Source organism: Mya arenaria, chromosome 16 (assembly GCF_026914265.1).
Source record: "Mya arenaria isolate MELC-2E11 chromosome 16, ASM2691426v1".
NCBI lineage: Eukaryota > Metazoa > Mollusca > Bivalvia > Myida > Myidae > Mya > Mya arenaria.
The window spans coordinates 14,281,716-14,307,976 of NC_069137.1; the positions used below are offsets into that span (position 1 = coordinate 14,281,716).

The window sequence follows — 26,261 nt, forward strand, 5'->3', positions numbered from 1 at the left end:
TGATTAAACTAAATAAATATTATCAACTCATTTTCAAATTTTTACATCTGAGGGTTACCCATATAAAAAATCACTTATTTATGTTTCTCAGCAAATCTGTGGCTATCCTTATTAATTAAAATATATTTTAATTATGATACATATAAAAATCACTTCTGTATGTAAACTTGTCAGCAAAGCTGAGGCTATCCATATTAATTAAAATATATTTTAATTATGATATATATCTCAGTGTACAAAGTGTGAAAATGTCTTACAATCCTATATTTTCATACAAATTTAACAAAAAAAAATTAGGAATCAATTACACTCTAAACATTTTTTTTCTTGATATAAGCCATAAAAATATTAATTGAATGACTCCATACACTTAAACTAATACGCTAAAATGTCCATGTGTGTTTTCTTACTTTTTATTGTACACGTTTTCTTGTGTTTGTTGTATGCAAAGTTGAAAACTTGTTGCATGCATTACTTTATGTGTCTTTGTTGTGTGCGTTTTAATGTGCCCCTTTTGTGTAAGGGAGGCAAGTCAGTACATCCTATGTAACTAGTTTTACCAATGGTATGTAAATAAATCAGAGTTCACTCCCCTGAAAAACAGCTGAGGAAATAAAGATGTACGAAATAAATCAAATGTCAAAAGTAACACTTAATTTGACAGACCTTTACAATTTAAGTGACCAGGAGTAATCAAAATAGGATATTTCAAAGTTGGATTGGCTTACTGCAATGTTATTTATTTTAAGTGCGTAATAGTTTTTTCTAAATACCTTATTCGGTGTAGATCTACTGTACTGTACAGTACAGTATTTAAATCGTTCTAGATAGTAACCAATACCATCTGGTAGTATTGTGATTAGCATCATTCATAGACTTTAGACGTGATCGGACGATGAAAGTCTTGTGGTATTGTTATTGATTATGGTATGCGTGATTGCTTCAGTCTTTGTTTGGTGGTCTAACTGAATCATTATCATCCAGTAAAAAGTTGTTGGGAGTACAATTTGTCAAAAGTATACGTACATTAACTGAGCTACTAAGGTAAGCAAACCAAATTATATGTTTGACAAATATCTGTAAATCTCAATGTTAGTTTGTACTTTAAATAGTGTACTTTGAACACTTGCTAACTGTTGATAATAAAAGAATAATCTCATAATTATGAAATTAAAATAGCCTTAAACAATAGCATATTGGATGACCCGCAGTAATCAAAAGTTTTCAAACATTCCGTTACTCTCCATTTAACAGAGGAATGGGGCAGTCGTGGGTATCCGAGGTTGACTGAAAGAAATCAAAGATGTTCACGAAACATTTGGTTGAAATAAATGAGTTTATATTAAAAATAATAATAATGAAAGTGGTAAAAAAATGTTGACTAAAGTGGCACCGACATGTTTACTATCAATACAACCACAGGTAATAACAGAAATGAATTTTAAGTTATGAACCTTTAACTTCTTACTTAATACAGCATTTATGGAAAATATAAAATACAGATAACAAGATTGTAACCATGTATTGAATAGCTGGAAACGCATAAATATTAAATGATTGGTGAGTGCTAAAAGATTTACTGCATTCTACTAGTGTCTCAAAAGGTACAAATGCAGTGTTTTCTGCACCTTTCTTTCAAATTAAACAAAGCATCCTTAATATGAACCACTGTTTTTGATAAATCAAAACAATTGTAATAATTGTGATACAAAAATATCTTAATTTGAGCAACAGTTTATCTTTAAAAATGGTCTTTGCGGACCATTAGGATTCATGAAGAAGTTATATTTTACTTTAAAAAAATGTTTTGTGGTTGCTAGTAAGTTGTGTATTTTGCCAGAACCAGCTCAAAGATGCTGCAGATTTAGAGAAGGTGTTCATTTGTATATTTGATGGTAGGTATTGTTGAGAATGTGTAATAAAAAAAATGTTATTGGTCCCAGGTGAGATAAAAAAAAAAATATACTTACTTCATATGCTCAGTAATAGATCAATCTATGTTGTGTGTTTGAAGGGAGGGGGTGAATACTTTTTCCCTTTGAAAGTATAAGGACAAGCAAATATTTAAAAAAAAAATTTATAAAAGTGAACGGCAAATATAAACAGCATCTGATGAAATATTCTAGACAGATTGTTAGTGTTGCAAGTTGTACGTAGAGTTCAAATATTTATTAACTTATTTATTTTACAACGACTGTGAAACAAGTTATTTTTACATTATATTAATCGCTCTCGAAGGCATTATGTTATGTGAGATTATGGTGTTGCGGGTGAAACCGGAGTACCCACAAATTTAAGTTCCTGAAAGCGTAAACAATGTGGCATGCAGGAAATGTTTTTTTAAATGATCCCTTCTTGTCTGCGTTGGTAACAGGAGTGTTGTTACTATTGTTTTATTGAAGGTTGCACTCATGTACAGCTGACATAACATTATATAACATAACATAACATAACGATTACAGTATTTAATGCAAGTACAAGGCTGATGATGATCTGGCCCCAAGTACAATTATCAGATAAGTAAAACATAAATGGTGACAGAGGTTATGCAGTTTTATTTGGTATATGTTAATATGCATATGAATACACTATTAAATGTAAAGCAATCATATACAGTGCACCAGCAAGGCCCAAATAGCAGGGTGGGGCTACCAGCTGTCCTTTTCAGGCAGCCTGCTGCCTTTTTACTATACCCTCCTGTGACCCCTTTTGTTAGACAATCAATTTTCAGAAATAAGTTTAAAATAGCATATCATGGCCTCACTTCAAAATGCTGAAGCTGCATTTTTTCTGTTCGAGGATTTTTGCATCACTAAAATCAACAAGGGGAGCCGCATCTACATGTAACTGCAAAATGCCAAGTTAATAGTCCAATGAGAAAATGGTGTTGTATCATGTGATCAAAATAAAGAGCAATGATTGGAGATCTCACAGAGAGGCAAAATTGCCAAAACCTCCAGAAATTGTTACAACAAAAATTGTCACTTTAGCCTTTTGTAAAAAAAATGTGTGATCAAATTACCTGAAGATCAAAAACTAAAACCGCTGCTACTGAAAACATGGGATTTTGTGGCTTCGACATTTGGAAGTGAGGCCATTGAAATATACATGTTTTTGATATGAAGGTCAAGATAACAGCTAGGATATTCATAACAATTTTACTAATAGTATTGAAAGTAGTTGGAACAACACATACACAATATGAATCAATCATTTGCTCATGCTAGTGCCCCATTTTAAAGACTTATTCAATGTGCATCAAAAGTGTCCTATCTGACCTTAACACCCTACCCTTTTTCAAATCAAGACTGACCAATCAGCACTTTACTGTAAAAACCCTCTCGTATCCTGATAGACAAAAATTTCACGCTATACTATCGAAACGTGTGAAATAAATAATATAACGGATTTAATGATTTGAAACAATTTCCTATTTGCTCCTAAGATTATATAAATTTTTAATATCGTCATACAATGAACACAATCATAGAAAAATGGAATGTCTTCCATTACATATACATTTTGTCTTTAACAAAAGGGTCGAAAGCTAGAATCTAAAAGTAGGTCTAATTGATCATGACAATCTTTTTTTTTATTTTGCAGCACATGACTAAAACAATGGAAATGTTCGTGATAGCTGAAATTATTTTATAAGCATTGAGTCTTTTGAATCCTGTTGATAATACTATACAACAAACAGTCTATTTTCTGAAGTCGGAATATGACATTAAATATAGAACGTGCAGTTTCACTAACATTTTCTTGGTTCGGCCAATGTATGAGTATAGGTCATAAAATCTAAGATATTAGAAGGTATTTTTCAGTATAGATATGAAGTTGAAAATTGATAATACCCGTGGTTCATACATTTGTGGTCCTGTTTTATTGAGTACCTGTACAAACTTACCTTTGCCATGCATGCATGGCTAGGCCTCCTTTGTCATGCATGCATGGCTAAGCCTCCTTTGTTACAGTATTACTAAAAACTGACAGTGCTGCAGTTGCTCCAACATAATTTAAATTGTGTATCCAAATCAGACCTAAAAAATGGTGGAATATTTGGTATATATTGACAAGAAAACAGTTTAATTCATTATTTTTAAGTGTGTTAGTGTTGATTAAATGGACTGGTCCCAATTAATAGAAACTTCTTAAGTTGCTTAAAGCAGGCTTAAGCTAAGCTTGCTATTATTGCGTTTCAACAATTTACAAAAAAATTTCTTTTTAAGAGTTTTTTTTATACTTGAGAAGGGGAATTATCTTTATGATTATCACAATAAACAATTTTTCATTGATCAATATTCAATTTAAGTATAATTTATGTTTTTATATATTTTGGCAACTTGAAATAAGCTACATAAGCCTGAGAGCTTAATAAGTTTCGAGAAATTGGGTCCAGGAAATTCTGTCTCGGGCATCTTTTGGGAGTTTAAGACCAAAAATACTTAAGATTAGGGCAACCATGAAATCAATTTGTGTTGATAACATAGACTATTAATTATTTAATACACAATATTCTGAAAAGTCATGGTAAGCTTTGCAGTTTTGACTGGACTTCGAAAAATATAATAAATATTGTCCGTGCCCTGCCTAGCATTTTTGGGACCATTGACCTAAAACTTGTTTAGGCCTCATGTTAGAGGTGATTGATCTTTAAAAGTATTTACTAAGTTGATATGATAGTTATTGCCTTGAGGCATAACCAGATATCTTGTTATCAAGGCATAAAGGGAATCACATATGTTTTGGACCAAATTAATATTTTTAAAAGTTTTTTTTATGTGAAAACACTAATGTTATTTTACTCTTTGATACCAAAATTGCAAAAAAAAAACCCAAAACAAATGTAGTATTAAAATCATACTGGTTTAAATGGGGAGCGAATCCATGCTGGTACAGTCGAGAAAAATACAGAAAACTGACAATAAAACCACTCACCCACATGGACTCTGGAAAACTGAGGGATAATTTAACCTTTAAGCCTTTTGTTTAAAAGCGTCACTAACACTACTTAAAATTTTGGACTTCAAAGACAATATATGAACATACATCAACATTTGTTGAAGGGTTCCAGTCATCTGTATCTTTGTTCTAAAAATCTTAATGATTTGTTGCACTCTGTTATAAGAAAAAGAGTGCATTTTACAGAACATGATTGAGCACCTTTTATCAGAGATGTTGTGGTATAGTCTATTGACCTCCTGAGACCAGAATAAATGTATGTGTATTGACCCTTTAGATAAGAAAGTTGACCTCCTGAGACCAGAATAAATGCATGTGTATTGACCCTTTAGATAAGAAAGTTAAGTACATTATGAATGTTGTAGAATAGTCAATAGTTACTAAGGTAAGTTTCAAATCTGCAAAAAATATCTGAATCATTTGGACTTCTGCCCATGAACGTTCGAGAGTTGGAATATTTGCTTAGTGTTTGAGCTCATGTTTGTGCCAATAGAATTGCCAGGTAGATTTGGATCTAATCGTTAAGAAAACAGCTCAAAACGAAAATGACTGCTAAAATTCCATGAAGTAATTATTAGTTTTTACTAAGTGGATTATAATAATCCAGCTTACTGGGTAGTATAGAGACATTACGAGCCAAACACTAATTTAAGATAATTATTATTTAATTTTCTTTACTGTTCAATGGTAAAATAAAGCAAATATTATCATAAATCACTGACTAGCTTGTGGGCAAAACAAATGTGTAAGTAAAACCTGATTGTATTGCATGAAGAAAGACAGAATAATGTTTCTTATAATTTTCTGGAATGTGTTTATTTAAATTAAGGCATTCACATAATGAATATGGTAATCACAAGTCTGCCAGACTCACAACTTTAAAAAAGTGTGAATCTTGTATTAAAAATTGATTATTTCTGACTACTGGTTCTTTCTCAGAAGGTTTTCTACTACAGGTATATGGGCACTATTTAAATCCATTAATACAATTAGAATAATCTCCACAAAATTTAATGTTATGCTAAGATTAATTAAGTTAAATTTTCATGATTTAGAAATGTGAAGCACTGGTGATATTTGTGAAAGAAACTTTACCTTTACCCCAAACCCCAATATCAAAGAAGTTTGCCAAATCAATTGAGAATGTTCCAGAAAATACTATGTTAATCCCCAAGATCTTAAATAGAAAATTCTAGAACAATCTTTCCAGATCTTGACGTAACTAGGGGGAATATTGTTTATTCTAATGAATATTGGTCACCATGCTGATGAACCTAGGTTATTAATCAATGAAGTACTGAGTTTAAATACAAATAACTCCAGACTGCAGAAGAACATGGATGTACATATGAACTATTTTGTAACTGATAATTTCGATGCTTTAAGAAACCCAATTACGGCCATTTTCGCGTTGTAATATTATAATTTGAAATGAAAATAGATAGAAAGTAAAGAGAAAGAATAGAAAGTTTTGATAGCTTGTCCACTTTGTTAGGTCATCTAGGGGGTTTTCAGACAAAAGGTGAGGTATTGTCATAGTTTTGATGTTGTTATTGGCATCGTCTTCATGCAAAAGCTTAAACATTGGCCATATCTCAAAATTCATTCAATATACTCAAAGGATACATGTAGCCACAGACAAAACACATATTCATAGCAGGGCCCGTAACTCTGGCTTTTACAGTTGTCAAGTGATGCCCCTTGTACAACTGAAATAAAACAACAAACAAGTGTTGGCTTCATTCCATGGAGCTCATGTTGTCGAGTGTATGGGTTTTGTTCTTGCCTTGTTGTTTCCAATGATTTTGGCAAAAATTATGCTAAAAAACTTTAAAACTATAAAATGTGACTGCCGAAATGAGTTTGAAGAAAACCAAGATTACTTTTTACATATTTCATAACTTAAGCTATATTATATCAAGGGCCTTAAGCACTTTTGCAATCCAGGTTAACTTACATTAACTTACTATAATACGTTAACTAATTATAATATTAAATGGCTGTGGTTAAGTTTAATGTCATTATCAAATACTTTTAACCAATTTATGTCAGTGTTACCTGAAGGCATCTTACTCTTTGTATATACTATATAGTCAGTGTTGCAATATAATTCACCTCAGGTTTATTTACATGTTGTCAATGCCCAGCAACTATTATGCTGGTGATGAATTATTAAAATTGTGTCAAACTTCATTAATATATGAAAGTTTTCAGATAACCAGAATGTGTAGTTGTTATTCCTGATTTAAAATAGGATGTTAAGGTGAAAATTGGATTTATTTTGTCATTCCTGCACTAATGTTACAATTCCTTATACTTACATTTGTGGTAAACTCGGTGTTATCGAAAGTTATTCAAGAACTATGAAATTATGGACCTGAACTTAAATAATTACCGATGATGTCTTTTATTTAGGCACAGAAAGTGATATCATCTGACAGGAAGTGACATCATTAGACAGGAAGTAACATCACTTTTGCATCATGGGGTTGATGGGTCTAGAGTGGATGTTTATCAGTGTATTCCTCGGCGCCGTGCTCAGACTTTTACAGATATTCAGCTTCACTGAAAACCCATGTTTGTATTTCAAGAACAAGAACTCTTTCGTTAAAAGCATCCTTGAGAACTGTCCGATTTTAACATCAAGGTAAGTTCAATTTTCAATATATATTTTATATGTTTGTTGGGTAAAGTATTTATAATCTGGTTATCAATTAAATGTACTCTTTATATAATAGTTGGAAAATATTGTGTTAAATCTTAATGATTAAGAAGGGGTACTCTATCGTTAAGATTGAAAACTATTTTTTTTATAATTTGTCCCATTGTTTTGAGAGACAGCCCTGAATGCAATAATAACATGACCTGTAACATAACTAAACCATACAGTTTAAAAAACATAACATGTAAGTACGATTTAGCAGTAACTATTCGGTATCTTCACAGGTTCAAGCCAACACTGCTTTGGGGGAAGAGCGGGCACTTCCAGACTGTAGTGCATGTGTTGATGGGTAAGGTGAAGCCAAAATGGCCGGACAGCAAGAGATTCCACATCAAGATGCCAGACGGCGCTACCATGTCATATGACCTGTTTGATCCACATGAGGAGGGAGAAAAAGGTAGTTAGATAATCTGATCTCAATCTGATTAACATATGCTCAGCAGATTGATTGAGAACTCATCTAAATTGCTGTAAGTTAAGGCTGTCATATAGACATGATCACATTATAAAGCTCTATATCAGAGCATTAAAGAATCAGTAGCAGGGTTCAAACCTCTAAATCTGTAATTGGGGATCATATACATTGCACCACGTTACAAAGTTACGCTGAGAAGGATTTTCTTTACTAAAAAACAATCGTAAAATTGTCAACATTAAAACAAAAGTTGTCATTATTTTAATGTTTATCATTTTTTAAACTATTTTAAAGATACTATTTTTAAAACTTAGATACGAGGTAATTCTTTTTATAAGCACTTATTGCCATTAGGTAGTTATACAAATGAACTTGCTTAAGCTGATGACAGCATCCTTTTAATCACTTTTTATTTGTTCATAGTATTATGTATACAAGTATTTAAATGGCTGTAAACATACAATGTATAACTTATATACTATATTCCAGCCCAGTTCACGCTAGCCCTGTGTCCTGGTCTTGCAAACAGCAGTGAGTGTACTTACCTGCGAAGGTTCTCAGGTCATGCCCAGCAGCATGGGTACCGAGTGGCCATCTTAAACCATCTCGGGGCTCTGCGGAGTGAAACACTCACATCACCCAGGGTATTCACATATGGTTGGTACTAATCAAGTAACTCATATCACCCAGGGTATTCACATATGGATGGTGCTATTCAAGTAATGTGGTTTGCACTAACCACTGCACTAACTAACTAATGAAGCATTTACATGTATGATTATAAGTATCTATCATGACGATGATGTGTTTCCGGTACAGATAGAAATATTCGACCTGCTTGTAATTCGTAAACGAGGCTTGCCGAGTTACCAGCCATGCAGCCTTCCTGAGGGTTGGATTTTCTTGCATATCTAAAAATTCAAATTTGTGGAAAAATTGAGGTAGTATAGGCAGTTTTGTTCCTTTTACCAAAAAGCGTGTGCAACGTTGTTTACTTGCGTCATAAAGCGCAGTAATTTCAAATCACTCTTGCGTCAAATAGTTCCTCTAAAAATTGCGTTTTTACGATTATTTATTTCCAATTTTAATTAAAAGTCTTGCATTCTTATTTATTTGATTGCGCTTTATTGAAATGGCATAATATTCTTTTCATAAACCAAAGAATAAAAGAAATAAAATGTCGCCTGTTGCGTGACTCATCTTACATGGGGGTTGTAAGACGGGTTTTTCCGGCACTGGTCACATGACTGGAAACACACATCCAGTATGCAAGAAACTGTTTCAAAATAAAACTTGGACTTCGTACACATGTTCACTTCGAAATCCATAAATATGTTGGCAGTCCCATCATTCTGGCTACTTGCCATCCACGCTTCCTGTGGTGCTCTTGTTTTGTATTAACTGTATTATTTTATATTGTGCAGAATTTTAAATTTGGGTTATCGGTGATATGCCCTGAAATTGATCGACGTAATTTGTTTTTGCTTGACTATTCAAAGAATAGGTGGGCTATACTACTTGCCCTAGCGTCGGCGTCCAGTTAAAGTTTTAGGGCAAGTTGGGATTTTCACTTATAAGTCTACCCTACATTCAATTGACTTAATACTTCACGCAGTTGTTGAGGGCCATCACATGATGAGGTTAGATAACTCCATACTATTCTTTACACAGATTATGGCCCCTGATTGACTGTGGAACTTAGGTTAAAGTTTTAGGGCAAGTTGGAATATTTATTAATAACTTCTATATCCTTTGTTCAATTGACTTAATACTTCACACAGTTGTTCAGGACCATCACACAATGAGGTTACATAACTCCATATTATCCTAAATACAAGTTATGGCCCCTGATTGACTTAGGTTAAAGTTTAAGGCAAGTAAAAGTCAAGCGTAAGTTGGAATTTTAATAAAGAAACTTCATTAAATACACTTAATAAAATTCAGAATTATTTACGACCCTCTTACAAGAAACATATCTCCGTTTTAAGCCTAAATACAAATTATGGCCCTTGATTTTTTTTATTTTTTTTTATTTCCTTTGGAAGGGATATTTGTATATTCTTAACCACATTTTCATAATGGGAAATCAAGTTATTCGAATGACTTGCGTCATTGTTTGGGCTAGGCTGGTTGGAGGGCAGCATCAAAGTCACCTTATGTATGGAATAATTTTAGTTAGGTTTGACATAAAGAGACCAAACTTGGTATTATTACATCGTTATTGTATTCTAAGTCAAAGCGGCGTAGTCAGGCGTGCTGTCTTACGACAGCTCTTGTTTAAATATTAAAGCTGCACTTTCACAGATATACCATTTGGAAAGAACATTTTTTTGCGTAAATATCTGCAAACCAATGATATAAGATTGCTGACAAAAAATCAAATCGTAGATTTTTATATTACCATTTAAAAATTAATGTTTTATGCCTTAAACTGTTACTAACTGTTTCAGAAAAATGCATAAAACATCAATTTTTGAACTTAAATAAAATCTGCGATCTTATTTTTTGTCAGCAGTATTATATAACTGGTTTCCATGAATTTTCGCACAAACTGGCACGTTCCAAGACAAAAAATAAAAAAGTTGTCAAAACGTGTGAGAGTGCAGCTTTAATAGGAAAAAAATAATCATGAACCTTGAATTGCAAAATCTCAGTTAGTGTTTATAAACATGAAATTATGGAACAATTGATAATATGGAAGACAATTTACATTTTTTTTTTTTTTTAACAGTTGACGTAACTTGAAAACTTGTAAGATATTCAGTTGATACACATTTAATTATGTGTAGCAAGTCCAATGACTAAAGCTTTAATACTTTTTGGGCTATGCCCATTGGTGAACGGAGGAAAACAGAGCAGCCTTGTCTTCATCTTGCTCCGCATTTGTAGCTCATGTTTTGAAACTCAATGATTTTGTGCCATGACTTTGTGTTGTTTTTTTCAGGTGGCACAGATGAACTTTCAGTGATGATTGACCACCTGAAGGGCCAGTACCCCCATACCAAGATAATTATGGTGGGGTTCAGCATGGGAGGTAACATCGTGACGAAATACCTTGGGGAAAACCCTACCCACCAAAATGATATTCTGTGTGGGGTGGCGGTGTGCCAGGGCTTCGAGATTAACCAGTGAGTATTACGGTTGTACAGTTATAAAGTAGACTAGTTGATTTAGTTGTTAATAATGATAGCAACCAGAAATTGTTCATATATTTATATTTAAAAGTGTTAGGTTTTGGTATCTTGCCAGCTATGGCATGCTTAATTTTGGGGTAAAGGAGTTCTAAACTGTATGAAGATTTGTTACAGATGATCAAATATGAAGCAATAGATTTCATTTACTTTTAAGCGTTTCTTGATCTTTTTAGTTTGTCTTTTTTTTTATTGCTTTTGACTGGCACATATTACTAGTTCATCATTATTGTATTCATTTCTAAGACAAGGTGGCATATAGTTGAGCACTCTGTCCTATGACAGTTCTTGTTAGTGATCCTATATGAACCTGCTAGCCCTTGAGTTTGGATATGTGTCATGTAGCATTAACTAGATATGCTCAAATTTTCCTGCTGGAATTTTATTTAATTGCTTGGCAAAAATGTTGACAACAAGATGTATGTAAGGGGCATAACTCTTCAACGGATGTAAGGATTTAGAATTGGTAGAGCACAAATGTTGACCACATTAGACTGGTGTCCAGAGCTCAAGGTCAAACCAACTTCAAATTCAAGGCCACTGTAGGGATCAAAGGTCAATATTGCATTTTCGGACTCCTTTATAGCTTCTCAATGGATGGTAGGAATATAAACAAGAAACGAGGACGTTTCATCAAGAATTTCAGGAGCGGTTTTGTACATAAGAGGGATTCTAAACAGAATTGTTTCCTTATCTTTTGAAAGTATGAAATTCTCCAACGTTTCTCACAAATATTCTTTGTTGCATACTTTCAAAGCCAAGGCCACACTTACCTAACAAATTAAACCTTCCTTTGGAAATTTATTCATGTGTGTACTATAGCCTTTCAAAATCTTGTATTTGTGTTTGCAAAAAACTGCAATGAATATGTTTAAAACACTATGACTGGTAGAAACATCATTCATCTTGAGTTGTCTATCAATAGGCTGTATAACTTTTCAAGTAAAAAGTATTTTGAAGGTACATGCAATCACTGATTATTTCTCAAATGGGACCATTTAACACTTTCGCAGGAATCTTTGGTGTTTACATTGCAATTATTGTTCATTCTCAACGGGCATCTGTAAACAAAAGAGGAAGCAATTTTTGGCACTTTGTAACTTCTGTCATTGAATGGTTTGATTTTTTTGGCCCTAGGCTATTCCTAAACTATGACAATCATGTAAACAGTATCAAAAGTGGAAGTTTTTCTTTTTTCTCCAAGTTTTATTTCTTTCCTTCTTAAAGTGACACTCTTATTCAAAATCAATACATTCATATGTATAACAAACACAAATTTAGAGAGATAAACCTTAAACTACTTACTAAATAATGCATTTATGGAAATTATTGATAACTGATAACAAGATTGCAATTGTGTATTTAATAGCTGAAACACAAAAATATTAAATGATTGGTGAATGCTAAAAGATTTACTGTGATTTACTTTCGTCTCGTAAGGTAGAAATACTGTGTTAACTGCAGCTTTCTTTCGAATTAAACTGGGGATCCTTTATAAGAACTATAATTTGTGCCATTTTTTCATCCTTTTTATAGTATATTTAAACAAATGTATTGATTGTGGTAAATCTTATTCGGGAGTACGAGTGCATCTTTAATAAACTTTGGTACAAAAATCTCATTTGAAATGAGTACTTAGCCTTGCAATATTGATAAATCATAATTTGTCAAAACTTAGGACAACTGCACGACCTATTTAGATTTAAAATGAAGTTTGTGTCTTTAATGTAATATGGTCAGAGCAGGTTATAGATTGAAGAATCAATGAAGAATTTTACTTCCTGGTTCTTGAAATATATTGGGACAATTGCCAAATTAGTTATGCTGTTTAAACTTGTCACAGCAATGCCTGCTCACAATAATGTGGATTTTTTGTATAATGGCGGTATTGTAATCACTGTAAAATATGATAGTGTTGATATCTGTAACAGTCTGTTTAACTAGACATTTTTGAGTTGAAATAAACTGTAATTTGACCAGAAGAAGACAAAGAATGGCCTCTGGAAGGTCATCTATTTACAAGGGATCTGACCTGATTCATGACTACAGTTGTTCAAAGTGTGAGGAAAATGACCTTAACACTGAAGCCCAGCACTACTGTCCAGAGTGTGAACACTATCTGTGTGACAAGTGTGTAAATTTACATAATGGATATCATAACAAACATACCGTCTACGGCCGTGGAGACATTCAGAAGTGGGCTGGGTTCTCCTTGGACAGATGTGACCTACATGACAAGCTGAATGTCCACTGTGATGACCACCAGGAACTTTGCTGCAGTGTCTGTGTGGCTCTAAACCACAGGTAATTGTTCTTGCCAATTTGATAAATATATCCAATATAAGTTAAATGAACATTCATTCAGTTTTCATCCTGATGTTAAATGGTAGATTTGTTTTGGAAATAAAGAAATACCAGTACGTGGTTTTATCTCCTGTTTTGTTAGTCCATGATAATAAAGAAGTATTTGTTGAAAAGGTGATATGCATATTATTTTGGCATTTGAGACTGCATTAGAGGCAGTGTCAACAAAACCCTGATAATGACTATAGTTGTTTATTAATATTCAATCATGATGAAACTTGGTGACAGTTTTTGTGAGCATAATGTTTTTGTCAATTTTGATCGTATAAATTGGGGCCAGTTACACTAGAGTAAGGTTTCTTTTACATTTAAAATAAGAAGCTTTAAATTGTGCGCAGATAATAACGAGACAAGCAAAACTAGGGTTATGCCCCTTTTACATAAAAACTATCGGCCTATTCATTGTTTGAGTGTAATAATTAGTAAAAAAGCTAGAAGAAGTGTTGCTCCGTTAACAGCATAATTGTTATTATATTTGGCCTGACCATGGTGAGCGCTCCAAACAGCCACAGATCAAAGTCTCCTGAATTATAGTGTTTTTGTTTTTATCCAACAGTTTGTTATATACATATAAGTCCATGTATTGCAGGTTGTGTAGCAGCATCAGTCATCTGCCGGATATGGCCAAGGGCTTCCTGAACACAGCAGAGTTCAAGCAGCTGCCAGCAGCAGTTGACAAGATGAGGAGCAGGCTGGATGAGCTCAAGAATGCAAGGATGAAGGACCAAGCATCACTTAAGGTCTCATACAAGAATATCGTAGCTGAAATCAAGGCTTTCCGCAAAGAGATAAACAAAATCCTAGACAAGCTTGAGAAGAAGACAGTTGAACAGTTAGATGGGCTGATGGAAGATTTGGAAAAGACTATCAAAGATGATATACAATCTTGTGCAAATATGAATGGCCAACTCAAGATCATGATGGAAAAGCTCCAGCAGATAACTGGAAAACACAAGGAGACCAGTTCTTACATTGGATTCAGAATATGTCAGACCAAGTTGAGTGAAGCCAAGAGCACCATGCTAGAAATAAAGAAAAGCCCAACAAAAAGAATAAGTTTCTTATCTAATGAAAGTTTATTGCCATTTTTCAGAAACCTGAACATTCTTGGAAATGTTGACAGTATTATTTCCATGCCAATACAAACAGATTGTGATCACGTGTACAAGACTCAAGGTTCAAGCCGCTATTCTGTTAGAATAAAGAAGGATGTCCAAATCTGCCATATAGTGGGTATATGTGAGTTGCCAAGTGGAGAGGTGGTTGTTGCTGATAGTGGAAACAGCAGAGTGAAGCTTCTGAATAACCAGTACAAAGTCATTGATCACTGTGATCTTCCTTCTTATCCTGAACACATGTGTCTCACTGAAAGTCATGAAATACTTGTAGCTATAGATTGTGTGACTTTGCATGAGATTCACTTCTTCTCGGTGAACAGAGGGAAGCTACAGACAGTGAGAAAGTTCAGCACAAACCACCAATGCCTTTCTATTGCCAACAACCAGGGCCAGCTGTATGTGGGCAACAAAAAAATCCTGTACCAGTACACCATGAATGGAGATTTTGTAAAGGAGATTTATATAAGCATGTCTTTTGGTTGTTCAGTATGCAAATGTGCTGTAAGTCTAGATGGTGAGAAAGTTTATGTAACAAGTTATGATAAGAATGAATTAATAACACTGGATAAAGATGGTCAAATGCTGTCTACTTTAGAAGATCCTGAACTTCAGGGACCCTGGGGACTGTGTGTCAGCCCAAGTGGCCATGTGTTTGTGTGTGGGAGTACGTCTCACACTGTGTTACAGGTGGACAGAGAGGGGAGAAAGAAGCTAACCACAGTCACCAGGAGGGCTGATGGCTTGTGTTTGCCTTTGTCAGTGTGCTTCAGTGAACAAACCTCCAGCCTTATTGTTGGAAACCATGGTCAGGATCAAATAATTGTTTACAAGACATGTTAAAACAGTGAGAAAGATTAAGCAAGAATGGCATTGGTACTTTAATGCTGTCTTCAATTTGCATTATTCACTGTATGTGATTAACAGCGCTGTCTTATATAATGTTTTTAATATTGTACATATAAATGTGTGTCCAGTAGTTATATTAGTATGTATATTAAGTTTAAGCAATAAAGTGTGAATAAAACATGGTCATAAAAGTATACAGTAGTATATAAGAGTAGAAATCTTAATTTTGTGCTTTTTTTCTCTCCATTTCTTGGTGATTTGTAAAAATATACTGTTTATAATCAAGAGTTATCATGGATCAACAGTGTGATATATTCAAATGAAATGAATTTTTATGAAATAATGTGTTATTGGGTTACGATATATATGTTCAAAAAGCTTAATGTATTTATTTATACCAATATAAGTGATAAGTGAAATTTAAGTGAGAATGCATGTTTACAAATGTGTGAACTCATACAGATGTATGAAAAGAGTCTCGACGCAGAAGGAATGTGAAAGCAAATTAACATCCTTACACAAGAACTGAATAAGTGCATTTCTGGTGCTGATTACTATTGCTTTCTGTTCGGCAAAAGTACTTCATTTCCATTCGCTTTTCATTGTTTTTCTGCTGTACATTTGCATCAAAAACAGTAGTAAATACCTTGAAATGAATCAAATCACTTAGGAAACAAAAGGTGGCCTAAACCCCTTTATCATGCAAAGGGTATGAATCTCTTATACTCAAATAGACCCATGGCTTTTTTTTGTATGACTGCCGAGTATCAGCTGTAGGAATCCCCAAATTAATAAAGATATTTCGCTGTCTGTTTCAAAAGTATGTTATTGTAATTGCTGAAAATTTCAAAATCAGATGATGTATGAGGCTCAAATTCATGGGGATTTTGAATCACACTTATATATGATTTGTTTACCTTTTCGTTGCGAACAGCAATTTCTGTATACCAGTACATGTTTATCATTTATGGATATAACAAAATTCCAAAGCCCGATTTTAGGCCTTCTATGTTGTATGTAAAATTCAATGCTTATCATGAATCCTGGTTAATTAATTATGATATGCCGGAATGAAAAAACTACCCAAAAATGTTTTTTTCATTTTTTTCACACTGTTGTTTTCGCACGATTATGATTTATTTACTTGCAATTGCATGGCTGTCATGCCAAGAATCAATGAATTCCTGAAACTAAAAAATGTGTCCACACATCCCTATATGTACACAATTGTACAATCCTATATCAAAAAGCTTCAAATAGAATAACGGTATTAGCCAAAAGAAACACAGCTTTTGCTTTATTCCAGAAAACAGCAACTTTTGCAAAGCAGTTTCGTTTTTAATAAAAATGCAGCTATTGATATTATTAGCTAAAATTGCACAGCCTTTGCCAACAGCTGCACTTTTTATCAGAAAAGTACAGCTTTTGTAAAGCAGATTCATTTTCCTAGTGAAAGGTCCATCCCTATTTATCTTTTAGATTAATTAAAAAACAGCTGAACAACATGTATACATTTGGTGGGTTTTCTTCAAAAAATGTTACCTGATGATAAGATTTAAAAGTAGAAGAAATTTTATTGCATGAGAATAAATGACCTAGAGGAATGAATGAAATATATATAACCTTATTGTACTTTGATGAAATACACCTAAGGTAAGCAGCCGAAATATGAATAGTAAATTCTGATGTCTTTACCTTTTAGAAAACTATCAGAGATTACTGTAAGTGTGTATTTGAGAAGACGAAGTGTTATTTATCCGAAATGTGAAACTTGTTATTTATTATAGTGATTTGCACAAACAATGTTTTGAATTTATAGTCTATGCTAACTTGCATGAACATACGAAATTTTATCAGCTTTGGGGAATTACAGACCTGTTGGGGTGGGTGCAAGCTTTTGTAAATATGTTATAACTATGTTATGAATGTATTGCATATGTCACAAAAATAAACAGCTTCTTTACTTACCTTTTTGTATAATAAGTTATATTTTGCTGCATGTTTTAGTTCGAAATACACTCATCGTTTATCAGGAAATTGCTTTATCTCCTGATATAAAGAATTCCCTGGATATAAGGAACAAGTTTGGCCTGTCCCATGGATCTTGTTATAAGCAGTGTTTATTGTATTTCTTCTATAAATTTTATTCTATTGTATTCATAACTATTTTTGGTATCAAAATGATGCTTTTATCTTGTTTTATTTTACCACGTGTTTCCACTTTTGCCAGACAACATAACTATCTTATAACTTCATCTGATGTCAAATACTAATAAACATTCTAATAAATTCTTCTTTCAAACCACTGTGTTAGCTTTGCCAATATTACCAGCTTATTAATTTTAGTACTCATGTTGAACAATTGTGAACCCTGTTGTCTGACGCGAACAATTTCTTTAAATGAAATCTTCTCCTGAACTGTTTAGCCAATTTCGGTGCCTAAAGGTAACTTGCATTTTCCTCTTTTGCCAGATGGATCAGCCTGAAAAAATCTGACAAAAGATCCCTGAGTGTGACCTTTACCTTTGACCCACAGACATGGATCTTTGACGCTGCCTGCCTTTTACTCATGGTGAACATCTGTGCCAAGTATTTTAAATCCACCAATGCATGGCCAAGTTACAGCCCTGACCAGGATTTTGACAAGTGACTTGAATGTGAGCTAATCTTTGACCTACAGTTATGAGTCTTTTATGCGTTACAACCTCTTCTAACGAATGACAGTTATTTTAAACTCCTCCTCTGCATGGCCAAGTTACAGCCTGGACGATCCAAACAAAATCGAATGGACAGACTCGAGCACGCAATTACATCGAACCATCATTGTGACAATTGTGTCCAGCTTTCCGCAAGCTCAACAATAGAACCAAAACACAAAGGTATCAAGCGATGCCAAATGGTCTTTACTTCAAATCACTTTCAAAAAGATATTCTCACCTTCATTTTCAGTGCCAAGAACCTGTTTGTTCAGTGGAGCAATCTTCGTAGAGTGTACACGTACCTGATGACTCTAAACATGCGCCGTCTGCTATCGAGACATAAACATCTGCTCTTTAGTAAGGAGGCTCAAAAGTTATTCGGCTGCTTCAAGGAAGACTGTGTGTTCAATGCAACATCTCTGTATGATATTGACGAGAACTACAGCTGGTATGAGAAGTGCTTGATTCTTGTAAATTTCAAATTATTAAAATGTTTGAAATAACTTGTTTTGTGCATGTTTTGTCATAGCCTTAGTGTCGTCAATGTTGGGAATCGGAGACCACACAGTGAGGAACATTTTGGAAGAAACTGTTAAAAATATTCATATAACTTTGCACATATGTTTTACTTACATAACATTTGGTGTCACAAAACTCATTACTCTGGTTTAAATTACTGCGTTTAAGTTCTTTGCCAACCTATGAAAAGCTCTTGTTTATCGAATGGTGATATTGGAACTTGATGGTTATTATGTGAAACTATAGAAAATGCTCCACCTGTTGTATGTTCATTTGTGATTTGAACATATATGAATGAATGAATGTTGCATATTTACATTACAGCATCAGAGCTGGATACAAGTCAGCACATGATTATTACAAAGACAGCAGCTCAGCATATTACCTCAACAATGTAAGTGGTCAGTTTTCTATAAAAAAGAATCACACTCACAGATTTTATTTTTGGAACATTAAATTAGGACAGACTTGGTTGAAATATTTTTTCTTTACTTAACTTCAATTTTGAACAACAGCAAAAAGCAACTGATATATTCTTGAAAAGATTTACTAATCCTTAAATAAGTTAGCTTTCAATTCTGTAGCATTATTTACGCTTGGCATCAAACATAAAAAATACTAGAGGTTTCTCTAATACATTTTCAAACATTTGTCTAACTCTTATTTGAAATTTGGATGATATTTGATCATTCAAATAATCATTTTGTTAACACTTTACATGCAAAAAAGTTTAATTGTCTGACCCTATGATAAGTGACTTGAGTCCCTTTGATAGATGGCAAATATAAACTGTTAGAGGATGTCTGTTGTATTATAGCAAAAAGTCAAGGTTTTGGCTTGTGTCTGAACCACAGCATTTTTGTTGAAAACATAAAACGTTGCCATAACACAAATATTAAAATACCGTGCATGATTTTCACTTGAAACCTAGGTCAGATGTAACCAATGTATATTTGTGGCAAGACCCGTAACATGGGCACTGATCATTGTTGAGTTACGCGCCCAAAAAACATACATGGTAAACTTGAAATTAACAATCTTCACATCAAGATTGTTGTGAAAAAAACATTTTTATTTAAACATCTCGAGTTCAAGTTAGAGAGCAATTCTAAAATAATTATGTTTATACATATTGATGAACACTTGTTTGAATTATGTTAGGAATAATATTGAAAATGAGGCAACACTGAAGCAGCACATATTCATTTACTGTGACCCTTGCCTTAAACACTTACTAGCAGATGTTTTTATCACCGTATGTCCATGATTTCAGATCCAGGTTCCGATGCTGTTTGTAAATGCCCTTGACGACCCTGTTTGTCCCCCAGATCTGCTCAAATACCCGAGGGAGTATGTTGGTATGTACTTTACTGTTGTAAGAGATGTTCCAACAAATTGTATAATTGGCTGTTTACCTTATACAGCATACATTGTAAAATATAACGTTTCAAGAAAACACATTCAAATACATTATATCCCCAAATGTTTACAGTCATCGTGGAAAGAACTGTGATACATGTTAAGAATGTTCACCTGTCAACAATTTTTTTATTGTGCATAAAATACTAGTTCATTAATTTTAATTACTATTCATAAAAAATATTTTCTTACATTTGTGTATTTTGACTTATTTAATAAGTCAAAATACACAAATGTAAGAAAATATTTTTAAAAAATCCCCCTGAATACAACCAAAATCCCCCTGAATTTTCAGCCTTTTGAACAAATCCCCCTGAATGGTCTCCAGAAAATATGGCATGTATGCTTATTATTATTGAGTTATTATTAGAATGCATGCTGAAAGTTTGTATGAAATTGTCTAAAGCCAAAATAAAGGATGACAGTTATGAATGTGTTATTTCGACAAAATTTGATTAATTACATTTAAGTGGTGTTGCCATAAACATTATGTATCCATTTTAGAGAAAACTGACAACTGTATACTCATAACAACTAAACATGGCGGCCACCTTGGGTTTTTCGAAGGAGGAGTGATTGTCCCGGAACGTATCACATGGCTGGATCGAGTGATTATCGAGTATGCTGATGGGGTAGCCAGTGTGTATCTCAAGGGAGAGCACCCTTCCCAGACAATTGCAGTGAAGCAGGTTGAAGAGCTGTCAGAAAGGGAGATAATAATTGATAACTCTGAGGATGACTCAAGGGAGGTAATCTTGAGAAAAAGAGAAGTTAACCAGGAGTTCACGTTTGAGAGAGCAGTTATTGACAAAGAGGTTGAAGATAAAGAAAAACGTGATACTCTGAAAAGGGGTGAGATTATACAGCAAGCAACGTCCATTGTACAGTGACATTGTAAACAGATTAACAGAGATTTAACACAAGGAAAGTAGATAAGGCCTTGATAGCAGCATTCTCCTATTATCTGGTTGATACATCTTGAAAATTTAACTCCTAATTTGCTATATCTTGGCTGAGAGCATTGTTATTCTAATTTTTGTTTTTAGAAAGTCGTATTTTACTTACATTATTGGTCAATGATTTTTTTTAATTTTGAAGTCTGTAAACCAGCCCACCTGATGACTATAAACATAGCATCGATTTGCCATGGCCTAATGCGATATAATAGTCTACCTATAACTTATAGTACATCTTGCTTAACACATAGAATAGGCACAAATGCATATTGAAATTTATTTTTTCTGTATTTATAGTCCTGTTACTTGGACATTTTTGTGTTCAAATACTTTACATGTAATATTCTATTAAGTGTATGTTTTTTTATTTATTTTTAGTATATAGTTTTTTATATATAATATATACACATTAATTTTCATAATCTAGATGCCAATTTCTTCTTCTTAAATCACAAGTGTTCCCTTGTACTAGAACCCCCTCGAAATTACCATTAGCATGGTAGATATAATATAATACAAAAGATAAGAATTCAATATTCTCATAATGTGATTGTGACTTACCAGGTAAATAATGTTACGCTTGTCTGTTTGCAGAGAAAAAATGAAGGTATTGATAGCTTTGGTCTCGTTGTTGGAGTCAGGGTCCAAAAACTCACCCATAACTTAAAAGTCCTATGCATAGTATTTATGTCACTGAAAATGATACTTTTTTACTAATCTAAAATTGTTAACCATGTTCATGTTTTTGTTACAATGTTATGACAATACTCTTGTAACATTTGTGATTAAAGTGTTTTTTTATTGTCAGTTGTTCCCTAGTTGTTAGTTTATGACTGTCAATCCGTGATGTCTATCTTAAATCAATTTCATTTACTGTTTGTCTTTATAAAATATGTTTATGAAATAGTTAAACCCTTTTAGTTAATGTGCTTTAAAGTTCAAAATTTTAAGCATATTGGATTTACTTGTATAATTTATTTTTTATAAATAACTTACTTAAAAACTCACTGTGTATAAATTTTTTTAACCAAACGTAAAATATAATGGTCTGTTATTTGTCTAAGGTTATTTATCTCGTTTTTTTTACCGAAGGTTATAAATTGTCTTAGGATATTTGGCTAGAGACAATTGTCTAAAGTTATTTGTCTAAGCTTATTGTCTAAGATCATTTTCCTAAGGTTATTTATCTAAGGTTTATTTGCTGAAGGTTATTTAGCCTGTCATTTGATTAAGGTGATTTGTTTAAGTTTATTTGTCGAAGGTTATTCGTCGTAGGTTATTTGTCTAAAGTTCTAAAGTTACTTGGCTTAAGCCATTTGTTAAAATGTTATTTGTCCAATGTTTTAAAGTGAATGGATTTTAATTATATTGTCCATGTTCAATTATTCAGTTTACATCAGTAATATTTCCATTGTTCACCTTGACAATGTATTGCTTGGTTTAATGAATGTGGACAAATAATAACTTCATGGTCATTTTTATTCAACACCATTTTATACATGGCCACAAATAACGGTTGTAAAGATGTAAAGATGTTAATCCACTAACAAATTTGAGCCATTTTCTTATAACGTTTAGAAAAAATGTTGTTTTTTGTTTTATTTTTTTACATATAAATAACATGTATGCATTTAGACTTTAGCAAAATCCACTTGCCAGTCATTTCCTCTTGCCTACTTCAGACTATAACTTCTGAAGTGTTAAATATTTTTTTAAAGGAGTAAAGAAGAGGGGGAATAATTTTTATCCTTTTATAATTTATAAGTGTATAACAAAGAGCACCTTTTACTGTTTTCTTTTTTACTAGATATTGCCTTTTCTTTTTAAACATTTAACAAGACGCTATTATGCTTGAAGCTATGCCTGGTCACCTGTTGGAGTTTGTTTGTATGGGGTGGTGAAATAGTGCATATACAAACAATGTGCTATTTTTTTGACATCAAATAAGCCCTTTATTGGTCAATTGAATGGTAAAATGACAACCAGCGTTGTGTCAATTGTTTATGAAGGCTTTAACCTTTTAGCCTGCTTGTATAATGTACGTTTTGATTTCTATTGCTTTAGGTGTTTTAGCTTGTCAGTCTTTCGGGACAGAAGAGTTAATTCATATGGGAAGTCTTGTTGCTGTCGTCGCTTGTAGCAGCGACAGCCCACCTTGTCTGCAAAAAACGTTAAAAATATTTAAACGGAACTGATTATAATGGACTAAACATATAATAAGTGATTTTTTTTTGTTTCTCTTCTAACTTAAAGCCATAGACCTAGATGCCAAAGAGAAAAAATATGAAAAGAAATATAAAACAATCTTCAAAATATTTTAGAATATGAAACCATTTTCATTCATACATGGTCCTACTGGGAACGATTACTTTAAAACACCATGTTTACATTTCATTCTTAAATTTTAAAGCTTCAAAATAACAAACATGTATCAAATAATATACGCAAGTATGTGATTGTAGTTTGAGTGTAAAATATTCAATCAACTCTGGCTCCAAAACTGTTGAACACGTGTCGCACATATAAGTAGAATAACATGTTCTTATGTTCATGTTAGCCATACAACCTGAAGTTTATCAAAGCTTTTTTGTTCTTCACTTCTAGCCATGCCAGCTCAAGTTTATCCAAGCCTTTTTGTTCTACTTCTAGCCATGCCAGCTCAAGTTTATCCAAGCCTTTTTGTTCTTCACTTCTAGCCATGCCAGCTCAAGTTTATCAAAGCCTTTTTGTTCTTCACTTCTAGCCATGCCAGCTCAAGTTTATCAAAGCCTTTTTGTTCTTCACTTCCAGCCATGCCAGCTCAAGTTTATCAAAGCTTTTTCGTTCTTCACTTCTAGCCGTGCCAACTCAAGTTTATCCAAGCCTTTTTGTTCTTCACTTCTAGCCATGCCAGCTCAAGTTTATCAAAGCTTTTTTGTTCTTCACTTCTAGCCATGCCAGCTCAAGTTTATCCAAGCCTTTTTGTTCTTCTTCTAGCCATGCCAGCTCAAGTTTACCCAAGCCTTTTTGTTCTTCACTTCTAGCCATGCCAGCTCAAGTTTATCCAAGCCTTTTTGTTCTTCACTTCTAGCCATGCCAGCTCAAGTTTATCAAAGCCTTTTTGTTCTTCACTTCTAGCCATGCCAGCTCAAGTTTATCAAAGCTTTTTTGTTCTTCACTTCTAGCTGTGCCAACTCAAGTTTATCCAAGCCTTTTTGTTCTTCACTTCTAGCCGTGCCAACTCAAGTTTATCCAAGCCTTTTTGTTCTTCACTTCTGGCCGTGCCAACTCATGTTTATCCAAGTCTTTTTGCTTTGCACTTCTAGCCGTGCCAACTAAAGTTTATCCAAGCCTTTTTTGTTCTTCACTTCTTGCCGTGCCAACTCAAGTTTATACAAGCCTTTTTGTTCTTCACTTCTAAACGTGCCAACTCAAGTTTATACAAGCCTTTTTAGGTCTTCACTTATAGGAGTGCAAAAAGAAATTAATCTATGGCATTTTGGTTTACACTTCAAGCCATAAACTACAGTTAATCCAAGCCTTTTTGTTCTGCACTTCTAGCCGTGCCAACTCAGATTTATCCAAGACTTAATGGTCTGCACATCTAATCATGCAAACTCTAATAATCCAGAATTTTTTAGGTCTGCACTTCTAGCCGTGCAACCTCCAGTTAATCCAAGCCTTTTGGGTCTGCACTTCAAGCCATGCAAATTCAAGTTAATTCAAGCCCTTTTAGTCTTGGGAAGAGTTTGTACTTGCTGATACATTTTTTTCAGTGCAATGTTTAAATGTTATAAATATACATTGGTTGAAAATGTTTTTGTTACCGATAATACTTAGATGTGTTATTATGTTATAGGTAGCTGTCTCTTAAATGGTTAACTATGAATACTTTAGGTTTTATATATTGCTGTTGTTGTTGTTGTTGTTGTTGTTGTTTTTAAAACCAGTGATGTGGTTATTATGCAAATCAATTTCAAAATGTTTTGATATTAATGGTATTTGTAAAAAAAGTGTGGTTGAAATGGCCTTGGATTTAATATACTGTCAACGATAAAAGGCCATCATTCAACAAATTATTTGTTTTCAGTGGTCTTAATAAGCCATGAAAAAAATGTATCACCCCAAGAGTAGGCAAAACAATGTTAACTAGTATTGGCCTGAACTTTGTTAAAGTTAACAACGTTGTTAACAGAATTGCAGTTAACTTTTAAAGAGGAAATATTTCATGATTTGCATATAAATTAAAATAAAACTTAAGCAACGATGAAACAGTTGTCTCAGACTTTGTAAGAAGTACCGCAGATCACAAAACTGTCCATATAACTTTCTAAAAAAACAACAACAATGACGTTCAAAACATCTTAGCTTCAACAAATTTCTGATTATTCGGCTCTATGTCTTTAGTGCATTTCAAGTTATCACTTTGTTACAAAAAAATCCTGACCTAAAAGTCAAGTTAAAACCAGTTGGAAATACTATAAATTCTAACAATGTTCTATAATTTTTTGTTCTTATTGTGTACAAATCATGTTTTCTATTGTTTGATGACTTACATGTTTATGGGTCCTGTTTCATATACGGGCATAAATTAGTGTTCTTCTTTATATATGTGTTGTCTATTTTCATCTCAAGAGTTTATGCTACTGTTGTATTGTTCACATTTCCTACTTTTACACTTAATATGAATGCAAATAAAAGTTGATTTATAATTAGTTAGCCTTAATTCTCCATTTAACAACCTTTGAAGTTCAATCTTTCAAAGGTGTTGAACAAGAGACCTTTTTTAAAGTGCTTGAGTCATGTTAAACCAGAGGTAGCTCTAAATGTGGGTACATCTAGGCCCTACAACCTAACAGGACTGCGTTCTTAACTTGAGCTGATGAAAGTAAAGTGGCATCGTAAATTTACATACTGATTACTCTGATTATTAATTTTGTCGGATTTTTTAAGTAGAATTATCAAATTATTGTGAAACCCTGCGTGGGTTGTATCTTTAGTTGATTTCAATGGAGTCATGCTGTATGTAATCAGTATTAGTGACCAGGCTTTTGTCCGAAATCATTATTTT

At 33.3% G+C, this 26,261-nt stretch overlaps 2 protein-coding genes across 3 annotated transcripts; both read left to right on the forward strand.

Moving 5' to 3' along the window:
- The first annotated feature begins 601 nt into the window (after positions 1-601).
- On the forward strand, positions 602-25,899 carry LOC128222113 (monoacylglycerol lipase ABHD2-like). 2 transcript variants are annotated; one of them, XM_052930960.1, is made up of 9 exons: positions 602-1,044; positions 7,378-7,609; positions 7,909-8,081; positions 8,589-8,756; positions 11,044-11,227; positions 18,568-18,765; positions 19,161-19,230; positions 20,110-20,194; positions 20,760-25,899. In XM_052930960.1, the coding sequence occupies exons 2-9, from the start codon at positions 7,446-7,448 to the stop codon at positions 21,143-21,145; spliced, it is 1,428 nt and encodes a 475-aa protein (XP_052786920.1). In that variant the 5' UTR covers positions 602-1,044; positions 7,378-7,445; the 3' UTR covers positions 21,146-25,899. The 2 variants fall into 2 exon arrangements, with proteins under 2 accessions (XP_052786920.1, XP_052786921.1); XM_052930961.1 differs by having other exon boundaries at positions 604-748.
- LOC128222112 (uncharacterized) lies at positions 13,123-18,388 on the forward strand. Its single transcript, XM_052930959.1, has 2 exons — positions 13,123-13,594; positions 14,244-18,388. Exons 1-2 carry the CDS (start codon positions 13,284-13,286, stop codon positions 15,610-15,612), a joined length of 1,680 nt encoding a protein of 559 aa, XP_052786919.1. The 5' UTR covers positions 13,123-13,283; the 3' UTR covers positions 15,613-18,388.
- Positions 25,900-26,261: the final 362 nt, after the last annotated feature.